The sequence below is a fragment of the Esox lucius genome, chromosome 25 (assembly GCF_011004845.1).
Source record: "Esox lucius isolate fEsoLuc1 chromosome 25, fEsoLuc1.pri, whole genome shotgun sequence".
Classification (NCBI taxonomy): domain Eukaryota; kingdom Metazoa; phylum Chordata; class Actinopteri; order Esociformes; family Esocidae; genus Esox; species Esox lucius.
Genome location: NC_047593.1, coordinates 11,158,478 through 11,177,301, shown reverse-complemented (window position 1 = coordinate 11,177,301; position 18,824 = coordinate 11,158,478). Strand labels below are relative to the sequence as shown.

At 38.2% G+C, this 18,824-nt stretch overlaps 1 protein-coding gene across 1 annotated transcript; it reads left to right on the top strand.

Moving 5' to 3' along the window:
* Nucleotides 1–2,459: 2,459 nt before the first annotated feature.
* Nucleotides 2,460–5,508, top strand: LOC105009767 (C-type lectin domain family 4 member M-like). Its single transcript, XM_010869199.4, has 6 exons — nucleotides 2,460–2,630; nucleotides 2,873–2,980; nucleotides 3,900–4,103; nucleotides 4,221–4,360; nucleotides 4,444–4,544; nucleotides 5,286–5,508. The coding sequence occupies exons 1-6, from the start codon at nucleotides 2,510–2,512 to the stop codon at nucleotides 5,443–5,445; spliced, it is 834 nt and encodes a 277-aa protein (XP_010867501.1). The 5' UTR covers nucleotides 2,460–2,509; the 3' UTR covers nucleotides 5,446–5,508.
* The last annotated feature ends 13,316 nt before the right edge of the window (nucleotides 5,509–18,824 follow it).

Here is an 18,824-nt window from a genome sequence, read left to right as displayed (position 1 = left end):
TGGTTTTGGCCCACCAGCTATTTGTTGCAAAACCTGCTATAGATTCATACCTCCCAAATCCTGAAGAGAAACACACTGTTGTGAGAGCACAATAATGCACACAAAAACATACACAAATGCAAACCTAGTTACAGACACACGTTGTCACAGCTGTTTGATTGGAAATTTCTTTATTGGTATGACAGAAATACATCATTATATTACAGGGAATATCTGCAGTTATTACACCTCCTTTTGGACTTTGAAAATGTAAGACATACTGTATACATTTCAATTGCCTCTCAACCTCAGTTTAGTTCATCATACTCCATCACTACTTAAAATAATTAAGTGCAGTTATTTAATTCACTGTTTGTGATCATTGTAATTTTAACTGGTACTGTATCATCTCAAAACATGGTTACTCACCAGCCACTTCATTAGGTACACCTTTTCAACTGTTTGATAATGCAAATATCTAATCAGCCAATCATGTGGCAGCAACTCAACACATTTAGGCATGTAGACATGGTCAAGATGATCTGCAAGTTCAAGCCAAGCATAAGAATGGGGAAGAAAGGTGTTTTAAGCGATTTAGAATGTGGCATGGTTGTGTTTCAGTATCTCTACGATTTATAGAGAATGGTCAGAAAAATAGAAAATATCCAATGAGCGGCAGTTCTCTGGCCAAGAATGCCTGGTTGATGGCAGAGGTCAGAGAAGAATGGTCAGACTGGTTCAAGCTGATAGAAAGGCAACAATAACTCAAATAACCACACATTGCAACCCACCATTACAACCAGATTAGCGTCTCTGAAAGCACAACACGTCGAACCTTGAAGCAGATTGGTTAAAGCAGCAGTAAACCACAACGGGTGCCACTCCTGTCAGCTAAGAACTGGAAACTGGGGCTAAAATTTGCACGGCCCACCAAAATTGGACAATAGAATACTGGAAAATTTTTGCCTGGTCTTGATTTCTACTGCGACATTCAGATGGTAGTGTTAAAATTTGGTGTAAAAAACATGAAAGCATTGGATACATCCTGCCTTGTATCAACAGTTCAGGCTGGTGGTGGGGGTGTAATGGTGTGAAGGATATTTTCTTGGCACACTTTGGTTCCCTTAGTACCAAATGAGCATTGTTTAAAGGCCACAGCCTACCTGAGTAGTGTTGCTGACCATGCCCATCCCTTTGTGACCACAGTTTGCCCATCTTTAATTGCTACTTTCAGCAGGATAACATGCCATGTCACAAAGCTCCCACCATCTCAAACTGGTTTATTGAACATGACAGTGAGTTCACTGTACTCAAATGGCCTCCACTGTCACCAGATCTTAATCCAATATTTCACCTTTGGGATGTAAGAGATTCACATCATGGATGTGCAGCTGACAAATCTGCAACATCTGTGTGATGCTATAAAGTCAATATGCACCAAAATCTCTGAGGAATGTTTCTAACACCTTGTTGAATCCATGCCATGAAGAATTAAAGCAGTGCTGAAGGCAAAAGGGGGTCCAACCCAATACTCGCAAGGTGTGCATAATGAGGTGGTCTGTAAGTGTATATTTTAATTTTATCTTACAGATGGTCTGTTCTTGCATTCATAATAAAGACCCTAGCAGTTTTTCCAATCAATGCCAACATGACCACCAAAACACTATCTGTTGTCACATTCAAAGTGAAAATTGTAAGAAAAAAAAAATACAATGATTTGCTATCAGCTTTTTGTCATGTGTTTGCGAAAACCTGTGTTTGACTGTTTGTCTGTGTCTATGTGTTTGAGACCAGCCACAAATGGAGAACGTCACACTTGAGAAATATGTCTGTCAAAGGATCTGTATTCTGTAGTCTTTCCTCAATTTTACATTTGGTCTCTTTTTCTCTACCCTATTTGAAAAGGTCAAAGGTTAAAATCCTAGGAACATGTTCTCCATTTTGTAAGGAAAGAGCTGAAGATTGTGGCTGAAGGAAGAATCAAAGAAAGATTCATTGAAGAAAAGCCCATAAGCAATTATTCATGGTGAACATAGATTTAACCAGAAAGAATTCCTCCTTAGTATAAATAAAAACCAATTATCATATTTGAAACATTAAATTGTTTTCTTATAGGTTTTCTATTTCATACATTTTGGGATCATATTTCAGAGGACAGTCATGGCTTGTGATTAAATCCATTTTCACAAAGCAAGTGAAAGTCATGGACTCCATCAGTTCATATGCTATATAGCAGCTGTAGCTAACACAGTTTGGGTTCAATGAAAACTTTTGTGAAGACAGTCTTTCTGCACAACAATATTAAGCACTTTTCAATGCAATGCACAAATGCTTTCTAATGGTAGATCCTTCATTAAATAAAAAAATATAACAGGAAGTCTCCATCAACACAGACAGAGCTACGTACAACAAAAGCGGTGACACCATCATTTAATCTCTGTTGTGAGTTCATGTCACATTTCAACCAGCAAGTCACTCAAAGGAGAACAGATGAGGAAGCACAAGTTTGGTGAAGAAATCGTGTTCTAAGATGTCAGAGGGAATCTTCGAATTTGAAGGGAATGTAACTAGCACAAATATTGATTGCCCATTATATGGCAATGTAGGAGCTGACAAGCCCAAACCAGGTGGAGTCGTCATTCAACATTCAGGTAATATTGCATGCACATAAAACACACAAACGAACACATGCAGGTAGAAACATATAGCGTGCACACACACCCTTATTCATAAAATAAAAATTTAAATAAAACATATTGAAAAATATTCTTTAAGATTTCATTACAATTTGGACATTTAGCAGGCTTATGACTTATCTTATTAGCAATTGAGTGCACAATTTCCTACTTTTAATTACTGTATTTCAAAATGTTTACGTTAATTTGATCTTCAGATTCAGCGTATTGTCAGGTGTGGAAAAGACCTTCTGGAGTTGCTGCATTGTGTCTGGGACTGCTGTGTGTTCTGCTACTGGCTGGGATCATAGGACTGTCAGTCTCCTGTAAGTTAAATTCACTCTCACTTAAAGTTGAACTGACAATATTTTAGGAAAATGAAATCTTGGTAAAAGAATGGAATATTGCAAAGGAATGGAACAAGTCAAAAGGTCCCAATTGACTAGATGGACCTTGACCCAAGAATAGGCAAAATGTATGTGTCCGATGTACAAAGCTGTTAGAGAATTATCCAAATAGACTCATGGCTGTAATTGCAGTCAAAGGTGCCTCTACCAAATGTTGACCATAGGGGTCAATGCAATCGATTATTTTCGGTTTTGTGTTTGTAATTAATTGAGAACGATTTGTAGATTTCATTTTTCACTTGACATTGTCTTTTTTGTGCGCATCACTGACAAATACTAGTAATGAAATCCATTTTGAATTCATGTTCTAACACAATAAAAAATGGACATTTCAGAGGGGTGAATACTTATGAGAGCCACTGAATTTTCTGTTTCGATGCAAGAACTCTTAACATTTAGCTTTTTTTTCCCAACTGACTCGATTGAGTCATTACTACAGCAGTTCAAGATCAGACTGCCGTAGTTCACACCTTTAATAAACATTGTTTAATATCATAATATTAAAAAGCGAGTGTTTGGACGAAACAGTAACATCTCAACAACACCTGAATCATAATCCCAAATTGGACAGAGGAAATAGTGTTGGTATACTATGTGTAGATAAAACGACAGAATCCATGTAATATACAGTGGATATAAAAAGTCTACACACCCCTGTTAAAATGCGAGGTTTTTGGGATGTGAAAGAATGAGACATAGATAAATCATGTCAGAACCTTTTCCAATTTTAATGTGACCTATAGTGTTAACAATTCAATTGAAAAACAAACTGAAATCTTTGAGTTTTCTTTAAGAGCTGTGTAGACTTTTTATATCCACTGTAACTTGAATATTACAGATGGCGTCATTGGCCATCAATACTTCACTGAAAGAGACAAACTACAGACCAGCAACAAGAACCTGACTGAAGAAAGAGACCAGCTACAGACTAGATACAAAACCCTGATTGAAGAGAGAGACCAGTTACAGACTAATTACAACAACCTGACAAAAAAGAGAGACCAGCTACAGAGAGACAGAGAAATCTTCCAGAGGTTATTGGGTAAGTGAATTGAACTGGTTTTCCTTTTAATCATATCAAAATATCATCAAAATGGCATTCATACTGACTTGCAAAACTGAAACTGAAAAGTGAATAAACATATTATAATTTAATTAGTGAAATGTCCAAATGGATGGAAAGTGTTTGATAACAGCATCTATTACATCTCCACGGAGCAAAATAACTGGGAATATGCCAACCAAGACTGTCTGAAGAGAGGGGCACAGCTAGTCATCATAAACAACCAAGAGGAACAGGTGAGAGGGAGGTTCATAAGAGATTTATGGATTGATATGGTTATTTTGATGCTATTGTCAACATCATAATCTTTCTCTGATAGATATTCCTCATTACATTAAACATACGTTCTTGGATCGGTCTGACTGACGTTGAGACTGAGGGGACCTGGAAATGGGTGGACGGCACACCTCTGACTACAGTGTAAGAGATTGCACTCTCTATAAAACTACATTTTATGGATATCATTCTTTACGTATCTGTTTTAACAGTCAAACAAATGTGAGGTTGTTTTGCAAGCCATTGATTACTAGCATTGGTTCAATGACTGACAGTCAAAAGTAACAGCTAGCATAAAAACTGTTAAATATCTAGTCACTGTGCTAAGGCTCTTTTACTATTTAATCAGTGCTAGATGGCAACCTCTTGCACATTGAATGCAGTTATAGAAAGCATCACACAGACATTCCACTTGATTGTGCAACCTGGTACCAGGGGACTACGCAGACTATTTTACGTAAATATTTGACAGCCAAATCTGTTAGCTATATTATGTTAGGTAAAGTCATTTTAGAGTAATAATCCAGAAAATCCAGAAAATTCACAGCATTCGTAAAATATGATACGATTGTTTGATGTCATTTCATATTATTTTTTAATAGCATTCGTAACATTATACATTGTAATGGCATTCGTAAGATATGTTACGTTTTAGCCAATTTCTTAATGTACCGTACGTTTGGTAGCTCATTCTAATGTAACCTAACTTAATGTAACATATCATACGATATCGGGGTGCCATGGATTTACTTGTGGATTCAATTGTGAGGTAGATAAACTTCTCTGCTGTCTCTTTAAACTTAAAAAATATCAGTAATTTGGATTTATGAATTTGTTCTCTACCAGTGTCTGACTCTCTGGTCTTCTGTGCTGTTCTCATTTTAGGTACTGGGGAGAAAAAGAGCCTAATAGTGGTGGTAATGAAAACAAAGATGAGGACTGTGCAGAGATGAATAATATTTGGTATAATGATCCTGTTAAGAAATGGAATGACTTTACATGTAACACACAACTTAACTGGATTTGTGAAAAACCCTTTTATTAACAATACTTTTTTATCTACTATACAATCAGAATGCATTAAGACAGTACACAAATAATAAACAATATGCCATTTAGCAAAAAAACTATATTGTCACAGTTCCATGTTTCTGACAACCATATTGAAGAGGAACCTATCATTTTCAGAGTGCCCATTTTAAGCATAAAGGAGATGATTGAATTGACAATATATTGTAGCATACAAATCTCCATTCTCACTTTCTTCTTACTGTATAGCATCAATGCTGAGCTCCATCAGTCTTCTAACAGAGTTCATTATACGGCCACATTGGAATCCCTTTATTATCACTTGTTTGTGACAGAAGAGTAAAACAGTAATTCCAAAGGAAACTGGTGGTCATCTTGGTTTAAAGGGAAATGTATCTACTTATTAAGAAGAAATTAGAATCTCAATGTAATGAATACGTCCTGACAGATGATTATAATTCCAATCGTGAAAAGGCAATGTTTATTTAACCTGCAAGGGTCACAGGCAAAGGCAGCACAGAAAAAAACAAGCAGACTAGGTTCAGTAACGGGTGGTCAGTCAGGCTAGGTTCAGTAACAGGTGGTTAGTCAGGCTAGGTTCAGTAACAGGTGGTCAGTCAGGCTAGGTACAGTAACGGGTGGTCAGTCAGGCTAGGTTCAGTAACGCATGGTCAGTCAGGCTATGTTCAGTAACGGGTGGTCAGTCAGGCTAGGTTCAGTAAAGGTGGTCAGTCTGGCTATGTTCAGTAACAGGTGGTCAATCAGGCCAGGCTAGGTACTGGAATTGGTAGTCAAAGAGGTAATCCTCAGGACGAGCAGAAAACGGGAAGATAAACAACAAGTTGAAAAATGGTACACATAGGTCTCAGGCTTGTTAAGTAAACAAATAATACCTTACAAAGAAGAAGTAGCAGATATTGACTATCTATAGGGAGTGTAGATGAGGAACAGGTGTCTAGAATTCTGGTGATTGTGATCTGGGTTGAGTTATGATGAGTCGTAAGAGGCTGTGAGTCTGTTGTGTTTATAGGTAGAGGAAGTGAAGGAGCCGTCAAAGGACATGGATGGTGAGAGGACCTCACACTCGACAAGTTTCACAAATTGAGAGCAACTGAAAAAAAAAGGAACCCGATACCGGATAAGCGGATGAAGATGAGATGAGAGATGAAAGAAAAAAGGGCATTTTTCACACAGAGTACTTTGACAAAATGTACAGATTTTCACCCATCTCCCTTTACAGCATCACACGCACACACACACACACACACACACACACACATTATATCTCAGTATCTGTGGTCAATATGGAACTCCAGATCTCTGCTCCAAACCACAAGACAAGAGAAAGCATCACACAGACATTCAGAAACAGGGACTGAGTCAAAGGGCGCCCTCTGGTGGACATAGTGTTAAATTCAGGTTCGGCTGGAGGTTTGGAGACAGAGGTCTGTGCTGTAGAGTTCACACCCACCCGGGGCCTCATATATCAATCGTGCTGATGCACAAAAGTGTTGCGTTTATTATTTAATTTAATTCATGTCTCCTCCATATGTTCTCCTGAAATTGTGCCAAAACGAGCATTGTATCCATGGTTAAGTTTTACGTTAAACTGAATTATATTTTTCATAAACAATGCACTTCCTCACATCTGTAAACGTCCACACTCAAGATAACAGCACAGTGCTGTTTCAAAAAAGCTGAAAAGTAAAGCCAGAAGTTCAGATTTAATCAATGTTGAACTTGACGGGAAAGTGTACATATCTCTACGCAAATAAGCCTCTCATACTAACCATCTCATCTGTTACAAACCTGTATTATTAATTCCATCACCCCTGAAGAAAAACATGTTGTTCCCCAATTTATAATAAGATAAAAGATATTTGTGTAACACAGATTTCGACAAAGTGAACCTGAAGTTTTAATCATTGCTTCAGAGTTATCCTGTAATTTACATGATAATGTTTACTGCTTTCCTCTTAGTAGTAGAGTACATTTTAACTTGATACAAAGAAAGCACATTAATTAATGGCTTGGAAATAACTTTTAAGGCCCGATGGGTTATGGTTTATACAGATAGGGAGATTTACAATTAACCCTATAATCTGCTGATACCAGTCTAGGATGCCCCCTTAGACAAATACCAGATCCCCCCACATTCCTTTTCTAATCTGAACATGGGACTCAGTACCTTTAACTAGTAACCCATTCACACATGTATAAAGACCAAGTATACATCAGTTCAAGAATTTCCACAACACCAGCACTTAATAAAACTTTAATATTACAGATGAAGTCATTGGGCATCAATACACAGAAAGAGGCAAACTACAGACCAGCTGCATTGACCTGACAAAAAACCTGTCTGAAATGTGGGGACAACTGCAAGCAAGTTACAAAACCCTGAGTGAAGAGTGTGATAGCAATTCCATTGATTGAAGGAGTACGAAACAGACACAAAATTATCTTGGCACAATTAACAGTTTATTAATTATTTGCAAATAAGAGAGACGCGTCAAACGCTTACGAACATAATCGTCCGAGGAGTCTCTGACTTAATACATGAACAGTCCGTATTTATTACAGTTAAAAGGGGTGTGGTAAGTTGTTGCCCATCTGTCTTGTGTAACATTTACCCAAAGGGCGGGCTGTCCCCCCAGCATATCCTTCCTGCCATAATGTTTACTGTAGTGTATACCTAAAGGGGCCAACTGACCTTACTCCCACCAAGGACCACATTCCTGAAGAACAAAAGACTGACACCCTTCTTTATCTAGGCAGGAGGACATGGCCCAAATACCTAATAATCCTCAGATATTATACAGACATGTCTCACAATCAAAGTAAAGATTTACATGCCAGCCAATGGAAAGACAGACATTTCTCAAATGCACCTTAGTTCAAAATTTCCATAACAAGAGAGAGACATCTTTCAGAAGTTACATGGTAAGTGAACTGAACTGGTTTACCTTTTAATCTAATCAAAATGGCCTTTATATTGACTTGAGAAACTGAAACAGGTTCATCAAGACAACTGTATAAAAACATTGTAAGTGTAATTTTATCTACTGCTTTTCTTTTAAACAATTAAATGTCCAAATGGATGGAAAGTGTTTGATAACTGCATATATTACGTCTCCACGGAGCAAAATAACTGGGAATATGCCAACCAAGACTGTCTGAATAGAGGGGCACAGCTAGTCATCATAAACAACCAAGAGGAACAGATGAGAGGGAGGTTCATAAGAGATTTAGGGATTTATATGGTTATTTTGATGCTATTGACAACATCTTAATCTTTCTCTGATAGAAATTCCTCATTTCATTAAACATACATACTTGGATCGGTCTGACTGACCGAGAGACTGAGGAGACCTGGAGATGGGTGGACGGCACACCTCTGACTACTGCATGAGAGATTTTACTCTGTTTAAAACAACATTTTATGGATATCATTTTTAAGTATCTTTTTTAAGTGTGAAATAAATGAGCGGTTGTTTTGCAAGTCAGTGATTAGTAGCAATGAATTAATAACTGATAATCTACAGTTACAGCGTTTATAAGACTGCTCAGTGTCTGTGCAAAGGCTATTTCAAAATGTCATCAATGTTGCTTGGCAACTTCCTTCACACTGAATGCAGATAAAGATGGTTTCCGACTATTTTTTCTGACTATTGTGAGGTAAATAAACTGCATATTGGATTTACAGTAGGTTTTCTTTTCTACCAGTGTCTGACCCTCTGGTTCTCTGTTTTCTTCCCACTACAGGTACTGGTACAGGTATTGGTATAATGATCCTGTAAAGCAATGGAATGATGTTTCCTGTACCAGTAAACATAACTGGATTTGTGAAACAGTCAGTGAATAACAATACATTGTTATATACAGTGCAATCAGAATGCATAAAGGCTGTACATAAACAATATAATATTTAGCAAAAATGAATATCCAAACTGACTTACAGCCACACGTTTCACAAGGACTATAATGAATGTGCTAAAAACCCCAGTCTTTCCTTTTCTCTCTCCTACTCTCTCCTCTTCAATTCAACTACAATTCAATTGATTTATTGGCAGGAAAAACATTGCTAAAAAAGTTTTGCCAAAGCATCGATACAATATACGTTGTCCTACAATAAACTGATACACTTTTGTGAGATGATAACAAAAATATGTCAGAGAAGAAATAAGAATAATAGAAGAAAACGCTGTCATATCCTCACAACTAGCCACCATGGGGTCTCACTTTATAAGGCAATATAGTTAACAATCTAGTCTGAAAATCTCATGTTGAATGTCTGTTCCAATATTATTCTTGTCTGTTCTTTTTCACGGACTAGATTGGTAACTATATTGCCTTATAAATTTCAATGACGGCTTTTATTATGAAAAAGAAAATCTGAGTGCTGCCAACATAATATCATGCTGCTAAAATAACACTAAGGAAGCCTTGAATGGCCACCGTTACCTGTTACAGAAGCCATGCCCACTGGACAAGGCCCATGATTTTACTTTCTTAATTTTTTTATTGGACTATATTATTGTGTATGTTTATTGTGTATTGTCTATGTATGTACTGAAACAAGAGTAAACATATTGAACAAACATAAATAGTTAAGTACACATACAGTACTGTGCAACGATCTTGGGCCCCTGAAAGTCAAATAAAAGCCATTAATTTGGGTGGTATGTGTTTATTTGTAAATTTTATACTGTATAAATGGTGAAGAATGGTGTTCAAGAGACTAGTAGAATCTATACAAAGGCGCATTGAAGCAGTTCTGGTGGGTATCGGTGGCCCAACACCTTACTGAGACATTAAGTTGGTTTTTCCTTTTTCAGGACAGTCAATGTCGAGGTACAGTATCTGTCCTCTGAAGAACTCTATATTTGATGCCATTCATCTTACTATGTTGCTCGCTCAACCAGGAAATATAGACCTGAATCATTGCATTCTGTAGGGAAAACATTGTCTAGTCTTTTACCGTGATTCATCTCACATGCACCCAGGCCACCACATGGTGTCAATAAATAACCCTGTGGTAAGATTACCCCTTGATGAAATCATTCTATATTTACTAAATTATTCTGCTGATTAGTGATTAGTATCTCTTCTGCTGCTTCAGGTGTCATCAAAGTCATAGGAAGAGACATACTAATCATCTTATCAGTTATTAACCTGTGGTATTAATTCCATCACCCCTTCACAGAAAATGTTTGTTCCACAATTTATAATAAGAGTGGGCTACAAAGATATTAGTATCAGATTTCACCAAAGATAACCTGTAGCTTCAACCATCACATCTGAGTGATCCTGTGATCTACATGATAATGTTTTACCCATCATTCCACTTATTAGTAGAGTACATTTGAAGTTGATACAAATAATGGCTTGTAAATTACTTTGAGGCCTGATAGTAACAAGTAACAATATTAATAGAAGTGAGGGATGGTTGCGGGTTTGTAGTTTCCTGTGACTGGGTCTGACTGTGAAGTGCTCAAGTTGAGCGAGAGAAAATATTTTTAGAAAAATGGAGAACAAGAATAATGACGATTCTGCAATTCTATACATTTTGCCTTGGGGTGGATTTTGTGTGGTACCTCCCCTGTGCCACAATATCAAGCATTTTAAATATGAATTACAACAAATGCATAATCTTTTCTAAAACTGTTAACAAAAAGAGAAGCAAGCAATTTGAATTGTAAAATAAAAGAGGAACTCAATAAGAACCATAGCTCAATAGTTGGACATACTGTAGCCAATTCAACAGTTTGGAATGTCTTGAAAAGAAAAAAAAAACACTATTGTCTTCAGCAATCAGCACCAGACAGATTGGCCAAGGAAAACAACAGAAGTTGGTGACAGAAAAATGACAAGAACTGTGAAAAACAACCTTCCCATTTACCCCTTCTGTGAACAGTGGGTTGTGAATATTTAATCTCAACATTCTGGAGGTTGTGGGTGATTTCACAGAGACAAAATAAGTATACACTAGACAAGGAAGATTAGCCAAATAATGAATTTGGTAAAAATGAGATGTGTACATTTTAGAAGAGAGGTAATGGAACACCACATTTATTTGAATATTTCTAGCTTATATGGATAGTGAGCTATTATAAATAGTTGTAGGATAAATTCTTGTAAAATCACCGTAATGGAAAATGGCAAATTTAAGGCTGGTATTCTTGGCAAGGAAGGTCAGTAAACAAAATGCACGTCATTTTAGAGGTGTATGTCATTCAGATAGGAAGCAATCAAAAATGTTGTAATTATACAAAAATACGAGCTATGTATAAACATTATAAACATTACATTGAGGATATCTTTATTATCTGGCATGGCACCAGAACACAACTAGATTATTTTCATCATTACACGAATAGCCTTGTTGACTGGATCACCTTTAGCTTAGAATGTGACTGTAACATAATTCATTTCCTACAATCTGCTATACACCACTCTCTATGTAAAACCTACTCATGAAGCGAGTGAAAGACCTAGCGGACGTGGAGACTGCCCTCGCGCCCTGAATGGTTGTGAGGACGTCCTCGGTCAATTCCCACCATAGCAACCTGGGCCTCTCAGGGGCCAGGCCTGTAATGGCTGGCCTAACAAAGGGAATTCCCCGAATGAGCCGTTCACTAGCGTCAACGCCCCAGCCCCGTGTCTGTAAGGAATCGACCACCTCCATCTGCGCCGCCTCTGCAGCCACAGTGATCCTGGTTGACACGAACCGCCTACCTGAGCATTGTTATGTACCCTTTCATGGCAACGGTAGTCCCTGATGGCATTGGCCTCTTTCAGCAGGATAATGTGCCTTGCTAAACAGCAAAAATGGTCCAGGAATGGTTTGAGGAACACCACAACAAATTCAAAGTGTTGACTTGGCCTCCAAATTCCCCGGATCTCAATCCAATCGAGCAACCGTGGGATGTGCTGGACAAACATGTCCGATCCATGAAGGCCCCACTTCACAACTTACAGGACTTACAGAGTTCACTGTACTGAAATGGCCCCCACAGTCACCAGATCTCAACCCAATAGAGCATCTTTGGGATGTGGTGGAATGGGAGCTTCGTGCCCTGGATGTGCATCCCACAAATCTCCATCAACTGCAACATTCTTCCAGTCTTCAACTGTCCAATTTTGGTGAGCTTGTGCATATTGAAGCCTCTATAAATAATGCTTATATAAGTTATATACACCACTGTTCAATAGTTTTAGATCTGTAAGATTTTTTATGTTTTTAAAAGAAGTCTCTTCTGCTCACCAAGGCTGCATTTGATTGAAAAACAATTAAAAAAACAGTAATATTGTGAAAATATTATGATAATTTAAAATGACTTTTCTATTTTAATCTATTTTAAAATGTAATTTATTTTGAAAAAAATAATATCAGCATATTAGAATGATTTCTTAAGAATCATGTGACACTGAAGACTGGAGTAATGATGGAGAAAATACATCAGAGAAATATATTACATTTTAAAATATATTAAAATAGAAAAGTCATTTTAAATTATCATAATATGTCACAATATTACAGTTTTTTTTTAGTTATTTTTTTAAATGCAGCCTTGGTGAGCAGAAAATAGTTATTTTAAAAACATAAAAAATCCTAACCGATCTAAAACTATTTAACAGTGGTATATATAATTTCTATAATTTTTGTATGTACAATTCATAGATTTTATTGTAATTATTTGAGTTTCATGTAAATATTTTTTCATATGTAGGCTATTATGTACAATTCATAGATTTGATTTTATTTATTTAAGTTTCATCGTGTAAATATTTTTTCATATGTAGGCTATTGCTACACTTAATACACATTTATAAATTTAAATATTGAAATTGTCGTCTCGTGTGCTTTCTCTTCCTTCATAAAATTGTAATGACAGTTTTTTACTTGAGTGGGGCCAATTTTCATGATCTTGCCTAGGGCCCCACAACCCCACGGGCCAGCACTGAGTGTATATAGCCTATATATATATTTAGAAACAGCTTTCTGTAGATAATAAATATATTTCAAAATTTTCAGGCCTGTGAGGCGAGTAGGCTACGGTTCAGTTCATGATGATGTAATCTCCAGTTCATGCGCCGTAGCCTTATGTTGTGATTATTTACTCGTCTGCTATATAAAGTTTTATGTATTAAATCCAGGATAGTGGTTAATGAAAAATTGATTAAAATGAAGACACAATTAATACAAAACGAAATTCATTTTAATAGGCTTTGAGCTTTCTGTTTTGAGGTCTCTGTGTGTGAAAGTTTTAAAGTATTTATAGTGCCGCTTTCAGAGCGGTCACATCCGTAATGGAGAACTGTCACATGCATTGTTTTTTCCTCAAAGGGAATGAAGGACAAACCAGTGAGAAATGGAAAGTTGGAGGAATTTCTCAGTCACACAAACTTAAATTCAGTTTCTCAGCATGAAAATGTGGTGCAGCAGGACAAAGCCCAAAGAGAAAAACAGACCAGAAGGCAGAAAAAAGCAGCCTCATCTGACTACGTGGGCATTTCTTTTCAAAACATACAGCTGAAAGGCTGTGATCTCCAAGGTTTCAGTGAAGAACTAAACCACCTCATTGATGAAACTGTAGCCATTACAGTTGAGGAGCTTGAAAGGAGGTTTGAAATAATGAGAGACAACACACAAGCACAAAAACACACAAGGGAACGAGATCATTCAATGCTTCTCAATCTATTGTCATGATTCTTGGCCAAACAACATCTATACTTTTGGGGTAAATGAAATTGACACTACTGAAATGGTATCAAGACATCTTGCTGAAAAATGGATGTGACATCACTGCTGTACAGGCAGAATGGAGATTGTTGAAAACCCTTGTTAAAGGACAGTTTTCAGATAAATCCTATTGCAGCTTGTGGGAAGTCCTACTAACAAAAGAGCCCTACTGCACAGATTTCCAGAATATTTTGCATCTAGTTGAGATAATGCTTGTCCTACCAATATCGGCTGCTCAGTGTGAACGTGGTTTTTCAGCTCAAAACAGGATCAAATCCAGTTAAGTATGCAATTCACTCCATGTGTCAACCTTGGAAGATTTGATCAGGATCCGCACTGAAGGCCCATCACTTGAACAGTTTGATCCTGAACCATGTGTCAAACGCTGGCTTTCTGCAACAAAGAAGATGAGATGGCCAAACTACACTCAGTGGCCATGTGATATGGACATAATCATGGTCAGTGGCAGTGACACTGGCTCAGATACTGCGTGATATTTTTAATTTGACTGTATATAATTCATAAGTCTGAAGAGGAGAGACATGCACACAACAAGGTGAATAAAAGTATGTGCATTGTTATGTGGCTCTTCAAAAAATGATTTGGCTCCTATAGGAGCCAATGGCTCCTTAATAGATTTCTTTGTTTGGAGCCCTGCATAATCCCCATATTCATCATAACCGTAAATAGTTATAGAATCCTCCATTGTGTTTCAGGTATTTGACTTGTTATCCCTGTGAAGATAAGAAGTTTCAGTAGTTAGGCTGTGTTGTGTGGGTGGGGGGTTGCAGTCTGACCAGAACCCCAACATCATTGGCTTTGCATTTGGGAGCCATTACAACATTAACTCTTTTGGTGTGCTTGTTGAAACCAACGATTATTTTCATACTCACTTGATTATATGAGCAAAAATAACCCAACAAGTAACTCAACCACGAGTAACAATAGCACCTACATAATTATAACAATGTTAGTAAACAAAATGTTTTTTATTGACTTTAAAGCCTCACATTCACATTGATAACCCAAATACTAAACTCTTCCTGTATAACTAACCCATGGGGGCTAAATGGTTAAAGTTTTCTTTCTCCAACATGACATAAAAATATAGAGTTTAAAGCCAAATAGCCCCCAACTTTAACATAGTCCTTATGATTATTTGGGCTTTTAAAGCTAATATTTTTATTTGTCAGCACTGGAAGAACTTTTGACAGTTGTGACTAACAGGGGACACTAGAGGTCACCACACATTAATTTGTGATACAACAAGTCCACTACTTTGCTGCAAACATCCTTGTGTGGTTTGTGTGAGACTCCCTGTGGTGGAAATACTTCTACCCAACTTAATCAAATGTCACATGCTTCCATATCAATAAGTGTCGAATAGAAAATGAAGATAAAGTTTCTGAACCCAAGAAATACAGATGGGCAAGCACCATGCCCACGTAGCAGATGCAAACTTCGACTGCAAGCCAGTGGAGTAAGTGGAGGAGTGGGGTGACATGGGAGAATATGGGAAGGTTGAACACCAGGCAGACAGCGTTATTCTGGTTAGGTTGAAGGGGTTTGGTGGCACATTCTGGAAGCCACACCAACAGGGAGGTATTTTCCCTTTCTACTTTAATGTCAAGGTTTCTTTCCCTTTTACTTTCTGTTCTGGATGAATAGGTTTCCATTTTAAAAAATTTTTAAGTTATGAATGTCTGCTCAGATTACAAAGGAAAATTGCAACATATGCAGGAAGGTGAATGCATTGCAAAGCAGTGGAGACGCCCTGTTTTGGCCAGTGGATAGTTGGTTTACTCCTTGTAATGGCCAGTGGATAGTTGGTTTACTCCTTGTAATGGCCAGTGGATAGTTGGTTTACTCCTTGTAATGGCCGGTGGATAGTTGGTTTACTCTCTGTATGGGCCAGTGGATAGTTGGTTTGCTTTTTGTATTGGCCAGTGGATAGTTCATTTGCTCCCTGTATGGGCCAGTGGATATTTGGTTTGCTCCCTGTATGGGCCAGGGGATAGTTGGTTTGCTCCCTGTATAGGCAAATGCATAGTTGGTTTACTCCTTGTATGTGCCAATGGATAGTTGGTTTGCGCTCTGTGTGGGCCAGTGGATAGTTGGTTTGCTCCCTGTATGGGCAAATGCATAGTTGGTTTACTCTCTGTATGGGCCAGTGGATAGTTGGTTTGCTTCTTGTATTGGCCAGTGGATATTTGGTTTGCTCCCTGTATGGGCAAATGCATAGTTGGTTTACTCTCTGTATGGGCCAGTGGATAGTTGGTTTGCTTCTTGTATTGGCCAGTGGATATTTCATTTGCTCCCTGTGTGGGCCAGTGTATATTTAATTTGCTCCCTGTATGGGCCAGTGGATAGTTGGTTTACTCCCTGTATGGGCCAGTGGATAGTTGGTTTGCTTCCTGTATGGGCCAGTGGATAGTTGGTTTGCTCCCTGTATGGGCCAGTGGATAGTTGGTTTTCTCCCTGTATGGGCCAGTGGATAGTTGGTTTTCTCCCTGTATGGGCCAGTGGATAGTTAGTTTGCTTCCTGTATGGGCCAGTGGATAGTTGGTTTTCTCCCTGTATGGGCCAGTGGATAGTTGGTTTGCTCCCTGTATGGGCCAGTGGATAGTTGGTTTTCTCCCTGTATGGGCCAGTGGATAGTTGGTTTGCTTCCTGTATGGGCCAGTGGATAGTTGGTGTGCTCCCTGTATAGGCCAGTGGATAGTTGGTTTGGTTAGTGAGAGTTTGTCCACCATGTTATGATTCAAGCAGTGATAATTTGTCATTGCTGTATTTTTCATAGGGGTCGTTATGCAACCAGCCCTGTGTGAATCAGAGCATTCAAAACACATCCACAGAAACCACACGATAAAATCTGTAATGCACCCTCTTGGAGAATGATTTGATTAACAGTTTGGACTGCATACCAATGACAATAACGTAGCCTTATAAATTAAGCTTGGACAAACTAAAAAACATGGTCCTCAAGCTAAAGGAACAGATTTGCTTTACACAGTGCTACAGCAGTCTGTAAAATAAAAACATCGTAATGGTGTACAATTTTGTTTGATTAGTCCCACACAGGGTAAAAGCAAATACTTACAGTAATAAAGGTAGATGCCTTCCAAACAGGTAATATACAGTACTGCTATAAACTGTACTCTATAGACAGAGGTTAAATCAGGATTGCAGTGTGTGATAACTGTCTAATTGGTACCTTTTTCATGAATACTCAACAAAAGTCTTCCTGAAACTGTCACATCCACCTCCAGGGCTGCCTCCTCCCCTGGTCCAGGCCGGCTCCCTCCGGTGTTCCTTTGGTCTTGTACTCCAGTTTCCCAGCACCACTCAACACATTTGTATTGAACAAACTGTGGACTGGTCTGTCGCCAATCACACACACCTGATCCCCATTTCCCAACATTGCTAAGTGTTTCTCTGTTTACTCTTCTGCCCTGGTTCTTGTGTGTGATTTAGGTGCAGTTTTGGCAGTACTTATATTCCTGGCATTTTCCCATTTATTTTTGATTCTATTTGTTTTAGAACAACATAAGAATGTGTTTTAATTCAGTCATCATACATTTTTTTATTCTGTTACCACAAGGGAAAACTTGATTTCTGCTGGATAAAGTTACAGTTGGGCATAGTTTTATGTTTAAACTTGGGCACTGAGCTAGGCATTATGGGTAGGTTGGGGTTTGGCCTAATGACAAGTTTATTGAGGTTAAGGTTAGCTGTTAGGGTTAGGTTATGGATTGGGATTTGAGATAGCTATAGATAATATTTTGATTGATAGTTAATGCACGCTGTAGTAGCCAAATTGAGCTTTGAATTAACTTCATGTTTCTTTCTTGTGAATAGTAGTGTATGCATGTGTGTTCTGGATGAATGTGTGAGTGTTTATATATATATATGGCAACAGATCTGTCTACTGCCACCTAAAGGACGGTTGGGAGGCTGAATGTGGAGCCCAAGGTGAATGGCCTTAAAGACAGGAAGCCCAGTATCGGAGGGGGCGGAGAGGGCAAACAGTCTTTTGACTGTGTGGTGGTGTGCTCTATGGTGCCATGACGTGAAAAGCCGTTTGCTACCATATGAGAAGAGACTACTTTAAATTAATTGTTTATGTTATTTACTTCAAGATTATTTAACATTCTTCATTATTAACAATAAATGGTCATTGGACCGGCTGAATCAACTTTTTTCTACCCATCTTTACAACCAACTGCACGCGTCAAGCTATATCCAGCTCAACCAACATTAGTAGCAATTGGGAATAAAGGTCTGATTGACAAAGGCTACTACACACGCTAACTGACTGACGTCCAAGATGGTGCCAGTTTGTTCTTTGGCGAGCCGTCACAACGAATCTCTCTGTTCGTGTTGTTCGTCTACACGTATGCCCAGGTTGCCTCCTTGCTCATAGTATATGAACGCCAAGCTCTACTTGATATTAGGGCTGCTGCTGCTGATCTACGCAGACAGAGTTCAGGGGGACAGGAGTTCTCTCTCCCTCGTTTACCATTGAGTCTGTGCCAGCTCCCCTACTGCACCTCTCACAGGAGGAAACATTGCAGAAAAAGGGGTGAATGCGGAGGCATATTACTGTAATTTACATTCATTGTAATTTATCCCATTCCAAATAATCCTGC

Excerpts from the sequence above, each read along its gene's own strand:
- LOC105009767 (XM_010869199.4), top strand. The coding sequence starts at position 2,510 with ATGTCAGAGGGAATCTTCGAATTTGAAGGGAATGTAACTAGCACAAAT. Across the intron at positions 2,631-2,872 it reads AGTCGTCATTCAACATTCAG|ATTCAGCGTATTGTCAGGTG; the intron begins GTAATATTGCAT and ends TTTGATCTTCAG. Across the intron at positions 4,104-4,220 it reads AATCTTCCAGAGGTTATTGG|TGAAATGTCCAAATGGATGG; the intron begins GTAAGTGAATTG and ends TAATTTAATTAG.